The sequence below is a fragment of the Tachysurus vachellii genome, chromosome 4 (genome assembly GCF_030014155.1).
Source record: "Tachysurus vachellii isolate PV-2020 chromosome 4, HZAU_Pvac_v1, whole genome shotgun sequence".
NCBI lineage: Eukaryota > Metazoa > Chordata > Actinopteri > Siluriformes > Bagridae > Tachysurus > Tachysurus vachellii.
The window spans coordinates 8,251,965-8,272,812 of NC_083463.1; the positions used below are offsets into that span (position 1 = coordinate 8,251,965).

A 20,848-nucleotide genomic window follows, 5' to 3' on the forward strand; every position below is an offset into this window, starting at 1 on the left:
ATGGAGTCAACCAACTTGTGGCACCTCTCAGCTGTTATTCCACTCCATGATTCTTTAACAACATTCCACAATTCATTTACATTTCTTGGTTTTGCTTCAGAAAAAGAATTTTTGATATCACCCCACAGGTTCTCGGTTGGATTAAGGTCCTGGGATTGGGCTGGCCACTCCATAACATTAATTTTGTTGGTTTGGAACCAAGACTTTGCTCGTTTACTAATGTGTTTGGGGTCATTGTCTTGTTGAAACAACCATTTCAAGGGCATGTCCTCTTCAGCATAAGGCAACATGACCTCTTCAAGTATTTTGACATATGCAAACTGATCCATGATCCCTGGTATGCGATAAATAGGCCCAACACCATAGTAGGAGAAACATGCCCATATCAAGATGCTTGCACCACCATGCTTCACTGTGTACTGTCCAGAGTTTGGGGGTCGTCTCACAAACTGTCTGTGGGCCTGTGACCCAAAAAGAACAATTTGTTCCTCCATTTCTCTTTAGGCCAGTTGATGGGTTCTTTGGCAAATTGTAACCTCTTCTGCACATGGCTTCATTTTAACAGAGGGACTTTGCGGGGGACTCTTGAAAATAGATTAGCTTCACACAGACGTCTTCTGACTGTCACAGTACTGTCACAGGTAACTCCAGACTGTCTTTGATCATCCTGGAGCTGATCATTGGCTGAGCCTTTGCCATTCTGGTTATTCTTCGATCCATTTTGATGGTTGTCTTCCGTTTTCTTCCACGTCTCTCTGGTTTTGTTCTCCATTTTAAGGCATTGGAGATCATTTTAGCTGAACAGCCTATAATTTTTTGCACCTCTTTAGAGGTTTTCCCCTCTCCAATCAACTTTTTAATCAAAGTACGCTGTTCTTCTGAACAATGTCTTGAACGACCCATTTTCCTCAGGCTATCAAATGCATGTTCAACAAGTGCTGGCTTCATCCTTAAATAGGGGTCACCTGAGGGTCACACCTGTGTTTTCACAAAATTGATGACAGTGATTGAATGCCACACTGCTATTTTTTTTGAACACACCCCTTTCAACTAATTGCCCAATTGCACAGCCTTACGAGCGTGCATATCATGGATGCTGGGTCTTGTTTGTTTTCTGAGAATCTACTGCACCTACTGGTAACTTGTTTGACATGTAGCAATAAAAAATATACTAAAAACCTGGATTATTCTGGTTAGTCACATTGCACTGCTATTATTTTGAACAATACTGTACCTTCTCTCTCCTTTCTCACAACTTTTCCTGAGAAAACCCATCATGTAATTTAAATTCAGTAACGTGAGAAAAGTTTACCGAACCCTGCGGCCCAGTCAGACCATGTAGCCTGCGATGGGACTCTTGTGTAGAGAAGCTCAGGGTTGGGAACGAATTTGCACATCATGTAGGGCAGGTGTCAGATACACGCTCGAGCAGCAATTCATCACCTACAGCAGCCGCCTGTCACAGGACGAAGCAGAGATGGAGAGGAAGGTAATTTGGGTGCGCAGGGACGACATACAGCTTGTCAAACCTCCTCCATCCCCCTACATCTCATAAGAGAAGCATATTCCATGAAAGACGCTTGAGAGGTGAAGGCTTTTTTTCCCCTCACATTCACAACACTCAGGAATTTTAGAGATGAACTTGCTTACACACACACACACATCCAAAAGACCAAAGCCAAACCAGAGACCAATTATCCCACATACCATGTGCCTTTTAAGTAGACAGGATAACCTGTGACCTCCTCTTCTTCATTCTCCCGACTGGATGTATCTCTGACAGTCACACGCCCCACACCGAGGTCCTGAGAGAGCAAGCATATACATACACTAATCTAATGAGGCTCTATTATTGTCAGCCTTGTCACAGCTTATTTTCAGTGCACCATGTCAATTAACCTCATGGCTTAGCTTGTGCCTCGCTCACTCACTTTAGGGCTGCTTTACGGCTGCCTAAACCACCTGGGCTTCATCATGGCGTTACGGGGGTTCTTAAGATTGGGATGTAAATGTAATAGTCATATTTAAAAAAAAACAAAAGAAAGAAAAAATATCAAGGCACAATAAATTAGGGTGTAAAAAGTGATAAATTATATAGCTACTGGGATAAATCATGCTTGTGTCTAAAAGCACAATCTAAAATTTTAAAATGTGGACCTTTAAACCTACATAACTACATATTTAAACAAAAATGACCAGAAGAAGGGGGATTAATTTTACTGTATTAATATTGCAGAAGGTAAAAAGGTGACTGTTTTCCCTGATGCAGTTCCCAGCAGTGGAACAGTGATGAGAAGATGGAGTGACATGTGATGACACCACTTCACAAATATCTGCTTATTCCAAACCTACACTACATAACGTATTGTCCGAAGACCCTATTTTGAGTAACGGAGTAAATTACTGCTTGGAGTATGCTTCAGATAAAACCATGAGTACTGGTCACATCATCTGCAAAGCTTTATGTCTTTGCAATTAAATATAGGAACATCATGAAAAATAAAGGAGACAACTTTCTTTAAAAAAAAAAAAATCTTTATTGTTCTTAAGGAAGGAGTTACAACAAACATGCGTCTTACCACAAACAGAAATTAAAAAGATATTGCACTGGTTTAACTAGCAGGTTTTTCTTTTTTTTTTTTTCAAATCCATCTCTGTTCATTCGTTATTGTACAACCTGTCTCGGGGGAATAAAAACAGAACACAAGACATATGTTGTAATCTCCACGTACTGAGGAAATCCCTAAGGAAAGTGGCGTAGCACCTATTCGGTCCAGCTGATATTTCATATACTTCTTATATGCAGCATGACTTTTATTTACTGCTGCTTGAGTGGTTTCAGTGAGAAGGGCTGGCTGTAAAGCATTACACGCCCACAGTGTGTGTGTGTGTGTGTGTGTGTGTGTGTGTGTGTGTGTGTGTGTGTGATGCCATATGCCTGCAAGTGTTATTAGTGAACAAATCCACAGGATTCTGGCACTTTAGCCAAATCGGACCCTATAGCATAATTATCCAACAGCGAGTGTGCGAGTACAATACATACCACAGTTAGCCCAAAAAGTCAAAGCTCAGACACTTTTTTGCTCCTAATATTTCCAGAGAACATTTCTTGGCTATTATACTATATTAACATTACAGTAACATGGTATAATTCTAATACTTAACCATAAGCTGTGGACTGTAAAGAACCTAGAAACTCTAGTTAGAAACATAGAAGTTTGTCCCAGTCGTAAAGATTGTACAGTGTGTGAACGGTTGGTCAGTTTAAGTGCGAATGAGATCACCAAAATATAATAATAATAATAATAATAATAATTTCAGCTTTTCTAAATTTGTTGTTATTTCAAAAGGGAGATTTTTGATTAAATAATCTCACTAAGAAAAATCTTAGTTAAGGTGTTAAAGCAGGAAAAGCTGTTGCAGTCCATAGATTATGGTTAAAATAAGCCACTAAAACCTTTTTTTTTTTTAAGATCCTACCATGTCCACACTCTAGCTTCTATCCTACACTCAGTCCTAATAAAGAGGTACAGGATTTTTGTCAGATATCTTCTGAAAGGAACAAATTGTTGCAGCTCAATGTTTTCTCCTGTGCATCAAGCTGTGAATTCAGGAGAGAGCCACGTTGGATGCATTATGGCAAAATGCCAAATTTGACAATCAGACACAAAATGTAAAATACTCACAGAAACTGTGAAGCTCGAAATGAAGCTTCTGGCTCTCAAGAGCCATCAAGAGCTTTTCATTTCATACAGACATAACATTTCTGAATAACTGTACAGACTATCACGTGACTAATTTCTCCTTATTAAGATGATGATAAGAAAAATCGGTAAAAATAAATTAGCTGCAAACTACAGTGGGTTTGTTTTTAAACTGTGACAGATACGCTACGAAATGACATTCAGGAATACGCAGCAATTAATCAATAAAAAAAAAAAAAAAAAAAATCTGGATCAGTTATCAGAGATCAGAGTCTGGATCAGAGTCTTCATTGGCAAATATCTAACAATTACATTGGTGATAAAACAGTAAATGAAAGTAGTATTTGATATTTTGTAAATGTCAGCACTACCAGGCTAAAAAAACAAACAAAAACAAAACAACAGTATGATTGTGGTGAAACAGGAGAGTGCACTTTAACTTCCACTTAAATTCACTCAGGTTGGTGTAAACACAAATCTAGCCACATAACATGACAGGTAACAAGGGGTTAAATGATTGGTCAAACCCCTTGACCCCCCCACAAGCCCTGGGATCTGACTGGACTGAATTTTATTAGATTTCATTTTCATATGACACAAAGTAAAAAGGGATTGTGCAAATACATCCTTGCCTGCTAGTAATAAATGTCTAAATCAGACTCAGCTGAAATGGCAAAGACAAAACGTATTCCATGATACACTCCCAATACACTCGGATATAAAACCGACACAGAACATTAAATATTCATTTATATAAGCACACACGTGCGCGCGCACACACACACACACACGCACACACACTCAATCATCAAGCCTGTACAAGTTTTCTGACTTTAAAAGTGGCAAATATACAGAAAAAAACACAGCAAGTTGGTCCAGATCCTAAAAATAAAAACGTTTCAGTTGTTATTAATAACAATAAAAAAAAAAAAGAGAGAGCGGGGGCTAGAAATAAAAACAACAAAACATTTCCAATTTGAAGTGCTTTTACATTTTGAATACGGACGTTAAAATTAGACGATGCCATTAATCTGTCCATCGTATACGATCATCTATACATCAAGCATGTACATGAGGCAAGATGTTTAAGAACACACTTAACCTGCCAGAGGAAATACGTTTCAGTATAACGTGTGTACGAGGAGTTACGGAAAAATTATGTGATGTTTATTTATTTATTTATTTATTTATTTATTTATTGAATCATAATTCACTAATTTAAACTTAATTTCACTTAATCTCGGAAACCTGTTTTAAATATTATATGCTCTATTGTGGAAATAAAACACACAATAAAGCAATTAACTTTATCATGAGTGAGAGGTCACTTTTTTAATTATTCCAAACTGATCAGAAATCTGCCATACAATTTGTACGGTACTCAAACTGTTGTCACTATAATAGCAACTGATGGAAAATGAAGTGGTGGCTTTCAGCCAACCTAATGCAGGATTTGACTACATTAATAGAAACTAACCATACGATGATTTTATTGCTGAGATACATTTTTCCTCCATCAACGAATGGCATAGGACTTAAGGGAGGACTTTTAGGTTTATATTAAGGCACCACTAGATCTAAAACAGCAAATAAAATAAGAACCTAATATTCAAGTAAAAACACACCGAATGTTAGTTTTTGTTTTTCAAACAGTTTATTTCTAGCCCCGTATTTTCTTTTTTTCTGAACATAATAAAACAATGCTGAAAAAAGTGGTAAAGTGGAAAATAAAAGCAATCCAAAGCCTTCACTCACTACAAAACAATTCACAATGAATGAGCTTCTTTGCTTCTATTTTCTTCTTTCACTTCTTTCCTCTCACGATTAGTGTGAAGTATAATGTTTTGTTTTTCAACATGCATGCTAGGTGAGTTGCCATTTTGTTTTGTGCAGGGCTGCTATGTCTTCTTGCTGGATTTGTCTTGCTTTGTGGAGGAAGTAGGTTTGGCCTGGCTTTGGGAATGGGCTTCAGAGCTGGGCCTCTCTGAGGCACTGCTCCATGGAGTTGCTGGCCGGTCTTGGGGCACTCCTAGGTCTGATGAGCAGTCTTTTGGGGCAGAAGGCCTCTTTGAAGCTACTGCAGTCTCTTGCAACCTCTGTGAAGTTGAAGGTAACTCAGATATTGCAGGGGACTGTAGAGCGGGTGATTCAGACTGTCTCCCTGTTTGGGAAACAGAAGCAACAGATGGAAAAGTCTTTTCAGGAGAATGAGAACTGTTTAAATGTGAATCTTTGCTTTTTGGGTGCGCCATGTCTGACTGTGGTCTGGCATCTTTGCTCCGATCGGTGGTTTCTTTGGTCCCTGGTATGTTGAGCTTTACCGGCCCTAGCACACTTTTGGCCACGGTGGCCAGCTGGGAAACCACTTTATCCACTCCACTCTCAGCAGCTGTGGAGATGGAGGAGGAAGAGGAGGCAGCAGCCGCGGCAGCTGCTGCTTGTCTCCGGTTGTCTGCCTCCTTCTTCTCCTTAGTGATGCCCCCAGTAGAAGGAGTAGGGATTTGAGGTTCGCGGGCAGGCACCATGCTGGGCTCTTGCTTGCTGCTCACTTTGGCAGTCCTACGGTCTTGAGGGGGTGCTGAGGGTTTGACAAATGGGTCCTTGCTAACTGTGGTAAATGCACTACCAGGTGTAGAAAAAGTGCTGGTCAGAGAGCTGGGTTGAGGACCAGGTGTTTTACTGCTGGACACAGAATCCTGAACCTTTCCCCGTCTCTCGCTGGAATTTTCTGGTAGTGCTGAGGTAGAGGCTGCAGTGGGAGTAGATATCAAGGTCTGGGTGGGTTGTTGCTCAGAAGCATTAGCTTCTGCCAATGATGGAGGCTGGCTTTGTGTCTGGTTTTGGGCCTGTAGCCCTTGACTGAGCTGTGGGGAGCTGAGCTGAGCCACTGTGGATGCAGTTAAAGCAGCCAGCCGTGGGGATCCTATCACGCTTGTGGGCCGAAGCACATGGCAAGGAGGGACAAAAGTTGTCCTGCGTCCATCCTGACTATCTTCTGAACCCTCATCTGTCTCATCCTCTGAAGAATCCACTTCATGGATGGCATCCTGCTTCTGAAGAGACTCTCTCCGTTCGGCACGGTCCTGACGGATAGCCGACAGCTTGTCCTTCAGCTTGCTCTTACCAGGAGCCAGCCCTAGCGATCCAGTGGCTGAGTCAGGCCCCTCCTGCCGCCCTAGCTTCCGGGCTAAAGGCTTCTGCAGAGTTCCCTTTTCTGCTGGAGACACCCTGCCTCCAAGAAGAGTCTCGCTAGTGCACTCTTGCAAGCTCTGCAAACTTGGCTCCCGCTGGAGAATCTCCTTTTTAAATTCTGTGTGCGAGATCTCCAGACTGTGCTTGCGACCAGCACCCACCGGCAACTTCTTATCGGAAGCAGATGAAGGAGAGGGAGATGACGAGGATGACGAGAGTGAGGCTGCTAGTTTCTCAGCTGACTGAACACGTTTCAGAAGAGGAGAGCGAGGTGGGTCGGCACTCTTCGGACGAGCAATCTGGCGCACTAAGGGAGGAGAAGAGTGTAGTTTTACCGGAAAGGACTGACCGATGGAAGAGCTTAAAAGTGCATGGCTGGGCAGTGGAGAAGGGGAGCGCTGAGGGGAGGTGCTCTGGGGCGTTGGTGAGGGAGTGCGGGCCAGCGGCGACAGAGGAATGTTACCAGCAGACTTACGTCGAGGGGAGCGGTACTGGCGCTGCAGCTTTGGGGCCAGGCCATGTAGAGAACTAGGCCGGATCTGACCAGAGCTGGCAGGAGAGTTTGGCACGCTGGAACTGGGAGAGCTGCTCTGAGATGAATTTCCCCCAACTGCAGTGACAGACAAAAAAAACCACAAACTGCTACAGTGTTCTACAAATCACTCAAATGTACTTTCAAATTATATCACCACATCATAAAAGCTAAATAGCCATGAGACCGAAGCATAAATCATCTAAAATAATGCAGTGATTGATAGGTTATCAGGTATAACTAGAATAAAAACAATACGCAGTTTGTTTACTCATTCCAATAATGCTTAATAAGACACAGTTGGTGTGGCATGAGACAGAACGTTTCTTATGCAAAGTGTCACTTAAGTGTCTCGTCTGGTGTGAATTCTAGGTAAAAGTGACAGAGTTTGTTGCACAATTATAGCTGAATCATTAACTTTATGACCAGAAGCGCTATATCAATTACTGTACCACAGCAAATGGGCCAAAACCTTAACAAATGCATGAAGACAAAATAGAGAGGATCATTAAGAACTTTTTATTACATGTCGTTACAGCTTTAAGAACCACTTTGTGAGTTAAGAGCATCAATACTCATCAAGAAGAATAAAATGCTCAGATGTACAAATTACATAGTGCAGCATGTTGAACGCTTTACCAGAGTGGGAAGAATCCGGTGTGGAGCGATAGCCCTGTGTTGGGGAGCGAGGGGACATGTGTGTGGGAGATCCAGGTACACTCTCCCCCGATGACACAGAACGATTTAGAGAGGACAAGCTGCGGCTGGTGTGCAGGAGAGATGCCTGCTTAGTAATCTTCCGAAATAGGGAGTTCTTCTTTTTACTGCAAGGAAGTCCCCACATGCACAAAACATACATTTACAAATTAGTACATAACAGACATAAACAGAACATAAAAGATGTAATAAACTTCACCTGTCCTGTCCCTCTCTTGTTTTGGTCTTCTTATTCCGCCGAGCCATTTTAGACTTGTAGCTGCTTTTACGAGCTGGACCGACCTTAATGGATGTGTTCTCAAAGGGAGTGGCTGATATTGACACCTTATTTCCACTCTGAATGAAACAAAAGCTAGTTTTATATTAAACATGCCCAACTTGTAACATGGCTGGAACATATCCTTGTGTTTGTACGTACCTTGAGAATGAGCTCCACAACCTCAGTGTGAACGAAGCCGTGGACCGCTTCTCCGTTTACGTGTGTTATAAGGTCTCCCTCTCTTAAACCTGCTACATGAGCTGGTCCTCCCTCCTCCACATGCTGAAAAAAGTCAGCAGACATGCTTTTAGTATACAGTTATTACAGGATCCAAAAACTCAAAATGATCTCTATTAGAGGTCTAGCTAACTCACCCAGACCATATGGTGTACGGTGTAGATATCAGTGTCTCCCATGTAGACACGGATGGCGCGCAGCGTGAAGCCATACTTCTTGCCTGCTCGGTGGATAACGATGGCAGGTTTCACACTGCAAACAGCCGATGATGGGTCCCTGCTGGGAGATGAGTCCCGAGACGATGGATTGGAGGACAGGGAGTGAGGAGACATGGGGCTAGCCAGAGGAGAGGCTCCATGGTGCTCTGGACACCAGGAAATTGGGATTAATAAAATATAATTACACTGAACTTGAAAGATGTAACATTTTATATGTAGTTCATTTGCAAATTTGGAACACAGTAAACTCTTAGATTTCATGTATTCAGCATCCTCTGTTCAAAGAATAAGGCAAAAACTACTGCTGTTGACCATTTCTGCACTTTGACCAATATGCTGACAATTTAATTTCCACAAAAGGTTTCATTTAGAGGTTAGACTGACTTTAGGAATTAAGATGAAGGAAAGACATTAACTTGCTTTAAAACAGCTTTAATAAATTACAAAAATTTCAACCCAATATGTTTTACCTAGCCAATGAAAAGAAATTTAAATGCTGGAAGTCCTTTGATTCCTTCGGTCACAGAGGCATGTAGGAACACTCACCTGTAGGAATCATGAGCGACAGTGCAGTGGCTGAGGCTGATTTGATGACCTTGTTGAGTGGCCGTGACGTGTGTTTCTCTGTGTCTCCTGACAGCAGTCTATGGCGAGCTCGACGGACTGCCAGGTCGCTTATGGCTTTGGGAGTGGAATTATCTGCTCCTTCGTTACTGCTGCAGCGAGGAGAGCCTCTATCCAAGGAATCACCAGCTGCACAAAAGGCACAAAAAACAATAAATGTTTGTCATTCTAACATAGATTAAATTTCTGACTTTGATTATGGGTATCTATCTGTACTATATGTGCAGTGAAATGCAGAAACAGCACTGACGTGTGAGTGTTCCACGAGTGGCTTGGCTTGAAGTGGAGCCTGGCGTAATGGGAGACTCATCCAGTCGGAGCTCCCTCTCCACTGGGAGTTCTGGGATAGCAGAAGGGAGCTCTTCACTGCGCTGAGCCCTGATTGGAGTCTTCCTGGTGCTCTCTTCCTCGGTGGAGATGGCGAACCGAGGCATTTCAATGATTGCAGAGCAGCAGCGACGGCGCACTGTTAGAGGGGGGCTGGAGTCGCTCTCAGTGTGTGAAGACTCGGACACTGACAGGCGTTTACGCAGGCTGAATATAAAAGTACACATATTACTGCATAATCCAGTCTCAAACTGTATTTCGAAATGTATTTAATGATGTTAAAATGCAATACTAAGCAATTCTGATTGATTATATACACCGGTAAACAAAGTTTGAGCATTTGCATCCGAAAAAAAATGCAAATGCAGAATCTGGAGCTTAAATACGGGAATCCGTGATAGATAAGGAATCATGGTTGCTGTCAGATTTTCATAATCGTTCTGTGGCTCGACAACAGAATGTGCCAGGTCACAGTGACAATGTGCACTGTTTATGGCTTGAATTAAATCTTAAAAGCACTGTTCTTTATTCTGTCCATCAATTTCTGTCCATCAATGTCCGCCCACCAGTCCTGAAAAAATCTGCCTCCAGTCACTTCAAATCTCTTTGTAAATCTCAGGGATTACAGATTGTACAGTAGGTACAACCTTTTGGATTAAACAGCGGAACAACATCTGTATGTTGTATTCTTTTCTTCTTTTTACTCATACTCCTACCTTCGGGTAAAAATAAGCAGACGGAAACTGTTGCTGTGTTGCTTGACAACACTTATGTTAATAATAACTGATCTTTGTTAGATTGGAAGAAAGATAATTGCAGCACAACAGTGTTCTCTTTTGTAATTTTGCTTTAAAATATACTCTACATATCAATGGAAAGGCCAACGCGCAATATTATATATTGTCACTTTACTAAATAGTCACTTTATTACTATCAATGGTCACTTTACTTAATGGTCACTTTATTCAGACTGCTTAATGTGAATATCACTTGGTGTATTTATGTGTAAAAGTGTATTGTTATTGTCTGTGGTTATGTCTGTTTTTATTGTCTGTGGTTACTGTATATGTCTGTTTTTATTGTCTGTGGTTACTGTATATGTCTGTTTTTCGTACACCAATCAGGAGTAGCGCTCCTAATTTCATTGTATGCAGGAAAATACAATGACAATAAAGGCATTCAAATCAAATAAATTGCTATAATGAATATGTACTGCTGAATATCATATTACAGATTACATTTTTAATGCGATTTAAGACCTTCATTTTTGCCTAATCACAGTAACTACTAAAACTACAATAAGATAATACAGAGCACATACATTTCAGGTGAGCCCACCATCCAGCTGCGGTCTCGAGACTTGAGGCTACTGAGGCTATCGAGTCGCTCACCGCCCTCCTCACTGAGGCTGCGTTTAGTGGGAGGAGGAGTGCGCTTCTCTTCATGTAGGGACAAACGCTCCATACTGCTGTAGACCTGATCAGAAAGCACAGACACCATACAGCAGGTCTGACTGAACATGTACAGATATAATACAACAGAAAGGTGTGTTCTTTTTTTTGTGGAGGATGTGCTGGTTCAATATGGAGTGGGAGTATCATAACATAAAGGATGGACCAGAATGAAGTTAGCAACAGATTAGGTCTTTGCAAAGAATGAGAATTCAGTACTGTATATCAGTATAGTATTAAATATGGAAACTGGGCCTGAGCATCCTTCTTAGGTGTCCAAGTGTTTTCTGTACCTTATTAAATCGTGGGGAGCAGGAGGAGAACTGGCGGATCTCCACGTGCTCATCATCATTTGTATCCTCCTCTTCCTCAGAGTCCACATGGTGATATCTGTCCGAGCGAGCTGAGGAAAAAGGGAGAATGCATTAAAAACAAGACTCAAGCTGTGTGATAGAAACAGAGAGAGAGAGAGAGAGAGAGAGAGAGAGAGAGAGATTTTTGACTCCATCTCTGTTGAGAGAAAAAAGTGGATTATTTGAAGACTTACTGTCAAAGTAGCTGGTATCCTCCTCAGACTCGAGCTGCGGAATAAACTCAGCTTTCTGCCTCAGGAGACTGTTCCAGTCCAGATCAATGAAAAACCTGTGTTGCTTCACCTCAAATGCACTTCCTGAACAGACAGACAGAGAGAGAGAGCGCGTGAGTGAGAGAGGGAGAGAGAAAAAACAAATTTAAGAAAACAGCATCACAAAAAGTGAAAGACTCAAACTAGAATATCAGAAGATCAAAAACACCACAAAAACCAACACGAGAACAGGTTATGTATAAGTGCAGACCTGTTCCCAGTCGCTCCATTGGGTTTTGTAGAAGCAGTTTAGAGATGAGGTCTTGAGCGTCTGGAGGTAGAGCTTCATCCCCCTCAGGCCACACTCTCTCATCTGCAGCAAAAAGCAGACAGACACCAAGTAATTCACCTGTATGGTCAGTGTGGAGTAACAACTATCATAGAGACAATAGGTTGTCCTGGTCCCCAATACCATTTGCAAGTGCCCACAGAAAGTCAGCAGAGATATTATCTTTGTCCTTTTCCCTTTTTAAGCCTAGCATTTAGCTCATGAATGCTGTCTTCCATATGTTTACGCCATGTCAATTCATATTTTGCAAAGTCTGTACTGTGTGCTTCAATCTCTTTTCTCAGTCCTCTAAGAAATTAATCACAAGCTTTTATTTTAAACCTGTTCTTGTTATTAGATAATGCTGCTTAAATGGTTTGCTTCTCTCTCTCACTTTTTTCCAGTGTAATAGTAACTGTGCCACTAACCACTGATAACTTGTCCAAACAGCTCCTCTGGGGTGTCTCCGAAGAAAGGAGCACAGCCCACCAGAAACTCATACAGGATGACTCCCATGGCCCACCAGTCCACCGGTTTCCCATAACCCTGTCTGAGTATCACCTCCGGGGCGATATATTCAGGTGTACCACACACCTAGCAGCAAACAGGATGTAAAGCAGGTTAGAGAAGGGCCATGTGAGAGACAAGAAATGGAAACACTTACAAAGGTATAAAACTTCTTTACCTGTTTATCTAAGAATTCGCGTGCATCTTTCTCAATGTGGCCCTCGTACAGGTTAGTGGTGAGACTCATAAGGCCAATCTTCGACAGACCAAAGTCGGTCAGTTTGATGTGTCCCATTGAAGTGATTAGAAGACTGAAAAGAATGAAATAAAAAGTCACAGGCTGCTGTAAAAAAAAGTGCTGAAGTGGTCTTAAACGGAAATTATTATGCTTAGCAAACCATTGTCTGTATGTCTCTGTGTGTCAGATTCTGTCCCTGTCTGTGTGTTTGTCTACATCTGTGTGTCTCTTTGTGCACAAGTTCCATTCTGTTTATGTTGCTGTCTCTGTGTGTGTGCTTTATGTTGCAGTCTCTGTGTGTGTGTTATATTGCAGTCAATGTGTGTTTCAGAGTCTCTGCCTTTATGTACGTCGCTCTGGATAAGGGCGTCTGCCAAATGCTGTAAATGTAAATGTAAAAATGTTTGTGTGTCACAGCCTCTGCCTTTCTTCGTGTGTGTGTGTGTGTATTTCTGTGTGTCACAGCCTCTGCCTGTGTTTCTTTGTGTGCCTCAGCCTCTGTTTCTTTGTGTGTGTCACAGCCTCTGGGTTTCTGTGTGTGTGTCACAGCCTCTGGCTTTGTGTTTCTTTGTGTGTCACAGCCTCTAACACTGTGTTCCTTTGTGTGTGTGTCACAGCCTCTGTGGTTCTTTGTGTGTGTTACAGCCTCTAACTCTGTGTTACTTTGTGTGTGTCACAGCCTCTGTGGTTCTATATGTGTGTGTCACAGCCTCTGTGGTTCTGTGTGTGTCTGTGTCACAGCATATGTGGTTCTTTGTGTGTGTGTGTCACAGCCTCTGTGTGTGCGTGTGTGTGTGTGTGTGTGTCACAGCCTCTGTGATTTTTTTTGTGTGTGTCACAGCCTCTTTGGTTCTTTGTGTGTGTGTGTGTGTGTCACAGCCTCTGTGGTTCTTTGTGTGTGTGTGTCACAGCCTCTGTGGTTCTGTGTGTGTGTGTGTCACAGCCTCTGTGGTTCTGTGTGTGTGTGTGTGTCACAGCCTCTGTGGTTCTTTTGTGTGTGTGTGTCACAGCCTCTTTGGTTCTTTGTGTGTGTGTGTGTGTGTGTGTGTGTGTGTCACAGCCTCTGTGGTTCTTTGTGTGTGTCATAGCCTCTGTGTTTCTTTGTGTGTGTCACAGCCCCTGCCTCTGTTTCTTTATGTGTGTGTCATAGCCTCAGTGTTTCTGTGTTTGTGTCACAGCCTCTGTGTTTCTTTGTGTGTGTCACAGCCCCTGCCTGTTTCTTTGTGTGTGTGTCACAGCCTCTGTGTTTCTTTGTGTGTGTCACAGCCCCTGCCTGTTTCTTTGTGTGTGTGTCACAGCCTCTGTGTTTCTTTGTGTGTGTGTCATAGCCTCTGTGTTTCTTTGTGTGTGTCACAGCCCCTGCCTGTTTCTTTGTGTGTGTCAGAGCCTCTGTGTTTCTTTGTGTGTCACAGCCTCTGTGTGTGTGTCTCACAGTCTCTGTGTTTCTGTGTGTATGTGTCACAGCCTCTGTGTTTCTTTGTGTGTGTGTCACAGCCTCTGTGTTTCTTTGTGTGTGTGTCACAGCCTCTGTGTTTCTTTGTGTGTGCGTCATAGCCTCTGTGTTACTTTGTGTGTGTCACAGCCTCTGTGTGTGTGTCACAGTCTCTGTGTTTCTGTGTGTCACAGCCTCTGTGTTTCTTTGTGTGTGTGTCACAGCCTCTGTGTTTCTTTGTGTGTGTGTCACAGCCTCTGCCTCTGTTTCTTTGTGTGTGTGACACAGCCTCTGCCTCTGTTTCTTTGTGTGGGTATGTCTTTCTCTGTGTATATTTCTGTGTATGTATCTTGTCTTTATGTACATGTCCTTGTCTCGATCTCAATGTACGCGTGTCTCATCTTTTGCGTCTTTGTGTATCTGCCACTGTATGTGTGTTGAGCTCACTTGTCAGGTTTGAGGTCACGGTGTACAATGCCATAGTTGTGCAAGTATTCCAGTGCCAGTACAGTTTCAGCAAAGTACATGCGTGCCATATCCACAGGCAGAGCACCAATGTGCTTTAGTAGAGTGGCACAGTCCCCACCTGAACACACACAAGGGTCACAATCAGCATGTTGTTAGTACAGTTTCCTTCAGCACTTCTACAAATATCTTTGAAGACTTTACTTAACATTCAGGGGACATTGCTGAAATTAACTACACCAAAAATAAATCTGAGCTCAAAAGTAATCTGAGCCACTTTATGTGCATTAATATAGACTATGGGAAATAAGCAAGTAGTGACATGTTTGTTGTGACCTGTGAACAAATGAAGAACTGACACCCTGGAAAAATATTCAGCTTATCCTGGACGAGCAACGTGTCACCTGATGCAGTTTGTATTTAAAAAAAAAAATACAGCTAGGAAATCTCAAATATTAAAACTTTCTTCTAAAGCTTGAGCTTTAGATGTATTTACAGCTTAGATACAGCTTTTTGTTCAATTCCTTTCCCCCATAATCAATGTGTCAAATACCGAAAGCCTTAGTTTAACCCCATGCTATTGATCTACTCTATGACTGAGTTTTTGACAAATGCACCTTCACACAAGGAATGTTTGTAAATTAAAATAAAGAGAATATTGTAACTTAATATCAGGAAAATACACTTAGGGCCTTTGAGTTATAAAATGGATCATATGGATTATATATTAATGAATACTATGGATTAAAATACATAGAGAAAAGAGAAATAGAAGAGTAATATTTGTTCTGTAGTTTGTTTTAAACATTGCACGTATAAATAAATCTAAAAAGACTGGTAATAAGTCAATTTTTACGTGTTACGTCTTCATATCCTCTAGACGCATAGTGAAACCTAACAGGAGTAAAAGCTCGTTATTTATTTAACTGGCTCATGCATCATGATTTTGGGGTCAAACTGCTCTAAAGTGTTAGTCTTCAATAAAAGTCCTCTGACATTTCTGCATGCTTTGTCATTGGATCGGAACCAAATAAAAGTGCATTTTACCCTCCACATACTCCATGACCATGCAGAGGTGTCTGCGAGTTTCGAAAGAGCAGAAAAAGCTGACGACAAATGGATTCTCTGCAAACGTGAGGATGTCCCTCTCTACAAACGCTTGCTGGATCTGGTTCCTTAGAATCAAGTTCTGCTTGTTGATCTTTTTCATGGCAAAACGCTGACGTGTCTCTTTATGCCTCACTAAAAACACAGCCCTGGAAGGAATACGTATTAAGTCGTTAGAATCAACTACAACATTTCGAACAATTTTCTACATACGCTTTTATTAAGGCAGTTTTCACGTGACGTCCTACCCGTAAGCTCCGTTACTGATGAGTTTGATGGTCTCAAAGTCCTCCTCTCTTGGTGTTTTGGTCTTAGGCTGGGGCTGAGGTGGCTGCGCTGTCGCACCTCGATTCTGAATGAAAACAATTACAGTTCACCTCCATAAACTAACACACACTAATTCACATCCTTTATGAACACAATGCTTGACTCACCTCTGACGAATCAGTGCATTCATTCTCTGGTGTTTCTGAGTTTCCACTGTCATAACTGGTCAGCTGGGCCATTTCTAAACAAAGTACAAGAGGTGATAACACTTGAGCTGAAACCCTAAAGCTGCATAATAGTCTACTGTATTAAGCACTATTCGGACGGGACTAGTTTTCCAAACGACGTTAGAGTTAGAATTTTTTTCAGCCGACGTCTGTCATTTCATGTATGGATTCGGACGGGACTAACATCTCTGTGTTTATTACGGAGATAGGAGTGTCTGTGTTTTACATGTGGGCGTTGCACAAGACCACATGTCCAGGATGCATGGATTGCCTATGGTCATCATATGGTTTTATATAGAACTTCTTATAAACCCACTGGAATAAATAAGTTTTTATATAATTTTCACGTTATGTAATTGACTATAGAAATGAAAGTACTCTTACCTGAAACTGATATTACAGTAACCAGTCTTAACAATTTACGTGATTTGGCTCTTCTTGTTGATTTCATTTTTTTTTATTTCTTCACAAGGTAGCAAACACATTTACATCCATTATTGGTGTGCAGAATGCAGAAACTTGAATACCGGTGCGCTAGGGTTAATACGGTAGTTCACGTTGACCAAAACAGACAAGAAAACGTGTTTAGGAAGAAACATTTTCGGCAATCACAGACATTCGCATTCACACGGGATTAGATTTCTCAGAGAAGTGCAGATTTTGCTGAAAAACAGTAGGTAATTTGCTCTGGAATTTTTACACAGGTCGTGTGAGAAAAAGACAGACATGGCAGATTCGGACGGGATTAAAATCACAAAGTACGCCTGTGAAACTGAAATTTCTCTAACGACCCCCTGTAAAACTAGTCCTTTCCGAATTAGGCTCAATTCATGCTATATATTTTTGTAGCCATGTAAATATTAGACCCTTCAGAATACATTCTGTATATACAAGCGCTAGGCTGCTTGCTTTCACTTTGGAGAAAGAGGTTTAGAAGGAGGAAGGAGGAAGCAATCAGGTTATTTTAAAAAGCAGACTCAGTGCCAATGCAACCATGAAATCCCAACAAATCCCAACAAACAGCCCAATAATTACTTTTATGGCATTTGGCAGACGCCCTTATGAAGAGACCTACAAAAGTGGTAAATACAAAGCTACTGATAGTTATACTGCAACAATGAAACACTAAGACATGTACTGAATCAGAGAATTTTCAGTGCCAGAGATCACTTTTGCCAAAAAACAAAATCCGAACTTTTATAAACACCTCAAGGAAATAAAATTATGGCTCTTCTTTTACACTTCCCACTTGCTTCCCATAGCTACACATACGCAGTAAAGGTTGAGGGAAAAAAAATTTGCCTAATGTGATCAAGTCCCTGCTGTTTAATATTATATAAGATTCAGTTTGAGAATCCAACACTAAAGTGTTGATCTCTAATAAAACTCATCTGCTTAAATGTACCAAATACTGTAAGTGGAAGATAGCTCTACCTTCCAAGGGGTCTCTAGTAAGACCCAGCTGACTGATGATGTAACGAGGGATGTCCGATTTGATTCCCTGGCCTTCTTTTGCATGGCCTTCTGCAGCTTCCAGCAGGTGATAGAACTCCTCAGGGTCAAATTCCTATGAAGCACAGAAGAGAGCATGAAATAAAGTGAGTGCATTTCTCACAAAGAATGAAGTACATGCAGAAACGTCTCTCCACAGGTAAAGTACATAAAGACACAACGTAGATAGTTCCAACATCGAATAAGCATTTTGTCCGTCTATTTCACCAGAGTAATAAATAATAAATGATGCCCGTATTAAATTGGTAATTGCTCGACTTACGTCTGCCGTTTTGTAATATTAACTTAAAGTATTGTATCATTAGCCATGGCTGCAAAAAAAAAAAAAAAAAATCCATGAACATGGCAAAAACATTAGTAGTAAAACTCAGCAGTCACAAAAACAACCCTACACTCGCTGATCACACCTCTAGTAAGACGTTATACTGCATCGTTATGAGCAGCAGACGCACTATTTCCACCTATCGTCAGAGAACTGTTTACGGCATATACACCATAGTTTTTACAATCAGTTTGGTTTGACCGTCTGGATCTTTATAGTACGTGCTCTCCAAGATCAAATTAATTACTCAATACTTGTCAAAATCAGCAAGCATGTAACTGTTCAAAACAATTGTTATTTTTTCACATCGATGTCAGACGACAAAATGTAAAATGTCTGAAATCCTTTTGTTTTAATATTCAGTTTGCTCTCGACCTCAATACTGTAAATCCTTTTGCATGCTGTCAGGCTCGGTACTACATCTGATCTCTAATTAATACACAAACCAACACAACCGCAGAGCCCAGGATATCTGTGTTTGTTACACTACTATTATTATTCTGTTTTATGAGTGATGTGGAACAATAAAGAAACTAATCAGAGCTAATAAACGAATAAATAAGCTAATAGATTATGAGCGAGTGTCTGATCATTCCAGACCCACAAGAGAGGACCTTCTGGTCGAGGAGGCGTCCTTTAAGATTTATAGTGATTTCTTTCACATTATTTAGTCTTGGTTGATTTTCTGGCAGTAGCTGATTCTTTTGCCTCGTTAACTACTGAAACCAGCAGTTGGCATTCAGACTAAGCATAATTGCAAGGGTAATAAAGCATCAAAAAGACAAAACATAGATCTTTACCAGACACTCCAGCAGCCGGGCAGGCCGAGCAATGATGATCATCAGCCTCTTAATGAGCTGGGTGACGAAGGTCACCTCCACACTCTCCGAACGCTCATGAGCCTGAGAACGAAAGGAAGGGAAAAAAAAAAAAAAGAACAGAAAAATAATTTCATAAATATCTACTACTTCTTTTGAAAAAACAAGAATTAATGAATGTATTTTATAAATGTACACATAATCGCAAAACACAAAGAAACAACCTTTCTGGATTTAATAAGCTGCTTTAAAATAAATTAAAAATGTGCTTTTGTAACAACCACCATATTTAGATGTGAGTGAATATTGAGAAAATATACTGTTGTTAAAAAGGTGGATGGGGAGTAATGGAATAGGGAATAGTGAGTTGATGAATGGCACAGAGGGATGTGTAATAGAGTCTGGGTGCTTCATAAACACTGGCTGGACTAAGGCTAATAGAGCTGTCTACAGCAGACAACATTCTTCCCTCCGGGGGATTTCTAATCATCCCCTGAATAATTTATACAGGTAATGAATCCTGCATTGAAACGCACAGACTGAATGGTTTAACCAATAGATATTCTAGACAGGGTTCACCCAAGGACAGAGGACACCAGGGAATGAGAGAAAGAGATCTGAAAAAGTCACAGTGTGCCCTAGGGGGTATGAGGTCAGGAGCACATTCTCAGGATTCATCAGAGACTGGCATCATCGTGACAGGTCAGTGGAATGACCAGATTGGATCCTGTGGTTTCTAATGATGACGCCATTAGAAGCTAAACTATAGCAATTGGTCATTTAGAAAGAGATAGCTGTCTTGGGTCATCCTCACTATGACCTTTACTACCCCTGAATAAAAGACAAGACAATAGAAAAAGACTGGACCTCAATTCAGTCTTATTCTGAAAGACTGACACTTCCACAGAACATGAATGTAAATATTTCCACAAATTATACCTCGAGTATTTAAAAGCCAAAGCCAACAAACCATGTCGATCCTCAGAACTGAGTCCCTGACAGCCCAAAAAAATCCATTCCGAGAGAACATAAACAACAGACACAACTGTAAGATCCATGCTATACTGAAGATTTCTCCATACCCTTCGCTCCAATATCCGCTGAAGGAGTTGTTCTTCCTCGAGTCTCCTCTGCCATGAAACGCGTGCCATCCTCACACTAAGAACGAGCTCGGGTGCACGTTTCTGTACACACCTGTTCGAGAAACGATTTGCACAGCAGCCTATCCCACCTGTCACTCTTGTTCACCCCAACCCAAACAAGCCAATTAGCCTGGGCTAGGTGATGTCATCCTTGCTCGCCTACAGCCCACAACAGAGCACCTAGGTGGGTGTGCGTGTGTGTTAGTATTCCGCTGCCTCGAGATCAGCGTAACACAGCCACCGCTGTTGCGTTGGTCAGAAATGGCCAACCAAAAGAGCAGATAGTCTGACCACATATCTCCTCCTCCCAACTCCATCAGCCTCTCTGTTTCTCCATCCTTCTACCCCTCCTTTCAGTTGTTTAGGAGAGTCATCCGTCACCAGTGGTGGCTACTGAAGTGTGAAATTAAAATCAGGGAGGTGCTTCCCCCATTCCCAACAATACACACCCTGCATATACAGACAGTGACACACAATTACGCACACACACACGCGATGTGGATCTGAAAAGGACCACTGGGAACGATACAGCCAGTTAAAGCCATCACTGAGATAATTAAGACATCAGCGGCGCGTCACATGATGGACACATGACAGGTGAACACCTGTACTGGCAGCATTGCTTATTCATGATGACATCACTGTGTCTGTAATGTA

The 20,848-nt window shown here is 41.5% G+C and overlaps 2 protein-coding genes across 10 annotated transcripts in view; one reads left to right on the forward strand and one right to left on the reverse strand.

Annotated features, from left to right (window-relative positions):
• LOC132844292 (low affinity immunoglobulin gamma Fc region receptor III-like) overlaps positions 1-20,848 on the forward strand; it is a 237,143-nt gene that overhangs the window by 56,026 nt on the left and 160,269 nt on the right. The gene's annotated exons all lie outside the window — the stretch shown is intronic.
• The window catches only part of mast2 (microtubule associated serine/threonine kinase 2), a 118,652-nt gene continuing 100,351 nt past the window's right edge, over positions 2,548-20,848 (reverse strand). For 8 of the 9 annotated variants that reach the window (XM_060867553.1, XM_060867552.1, XM_060867551.1 and 5 more), the window contains 19 exons: positions 19,032-19,133; positions 17,832-17,964; positions 16,338-16,411; positions 16,152-16,255; positions 15,844-16,052; positions 14,779-14,917; positions 12,840-12,972; positions 12,583-12,748; positions 12,098-12,199; positions 11,809-11,931; positions 11,555-11,664; positions 11,132-11,286; positions 9,734-10,017; positions 9,406-9,612; positions 8,779-9,005; positions 8,564-8,686; positions 8,345-8,481; positions 8,068-8,252; positions 2,548-7,506 (listed from right to left, as the gene is read on the reverse strand). In XM_060867553.1, coding sequence (XP_060723536.1) covers positions 5,603-7,506; positions 8,068-8,252; positions 8,345-8,481; positions 8,564-8,686; positions 8,779-9,005; positions 9,406-9,612; positions 9,734-10,017; positions 11,132-11,286; positions 11,555-11,664; positions 11,809-11,931; positions 12,098-12,199; positions 12,583-12,748; positions 12,840-12,972; positions 14,779-14,917; positions 15,844-16,052; positions 16,152-16,255; positions 16,338-16,411; positions 17,832-17,964; positions 19,032-19,133 — 4,617 coding nt within the window. In that variant the 3' untranslated portion in view covers positions 2,548-5,602. The remainder of the gene's footprint in view (positions 7,507-8,067; positions 8,253-8,344; positions 8,482-8,563; positions 8,687-8,778; positions 9,006-9,405; positions 9,613-9,733; positions 10,018-11,131; positions 11,287-11,554; positions 11,665-11,808; positions 11,932-12,097; positions 12,200-12,582; positions 12,749-12,839; positions 12,973-14,778; positions 14,918-15,843; positions 16,053-16,151; positions 16,256-16,337; positions 16,412-17,831; positions 17,965-19,031; positions 19,134-20,848) is intronic. The other variant, XM_060867555.1, reaches the window with a different exon arrangement.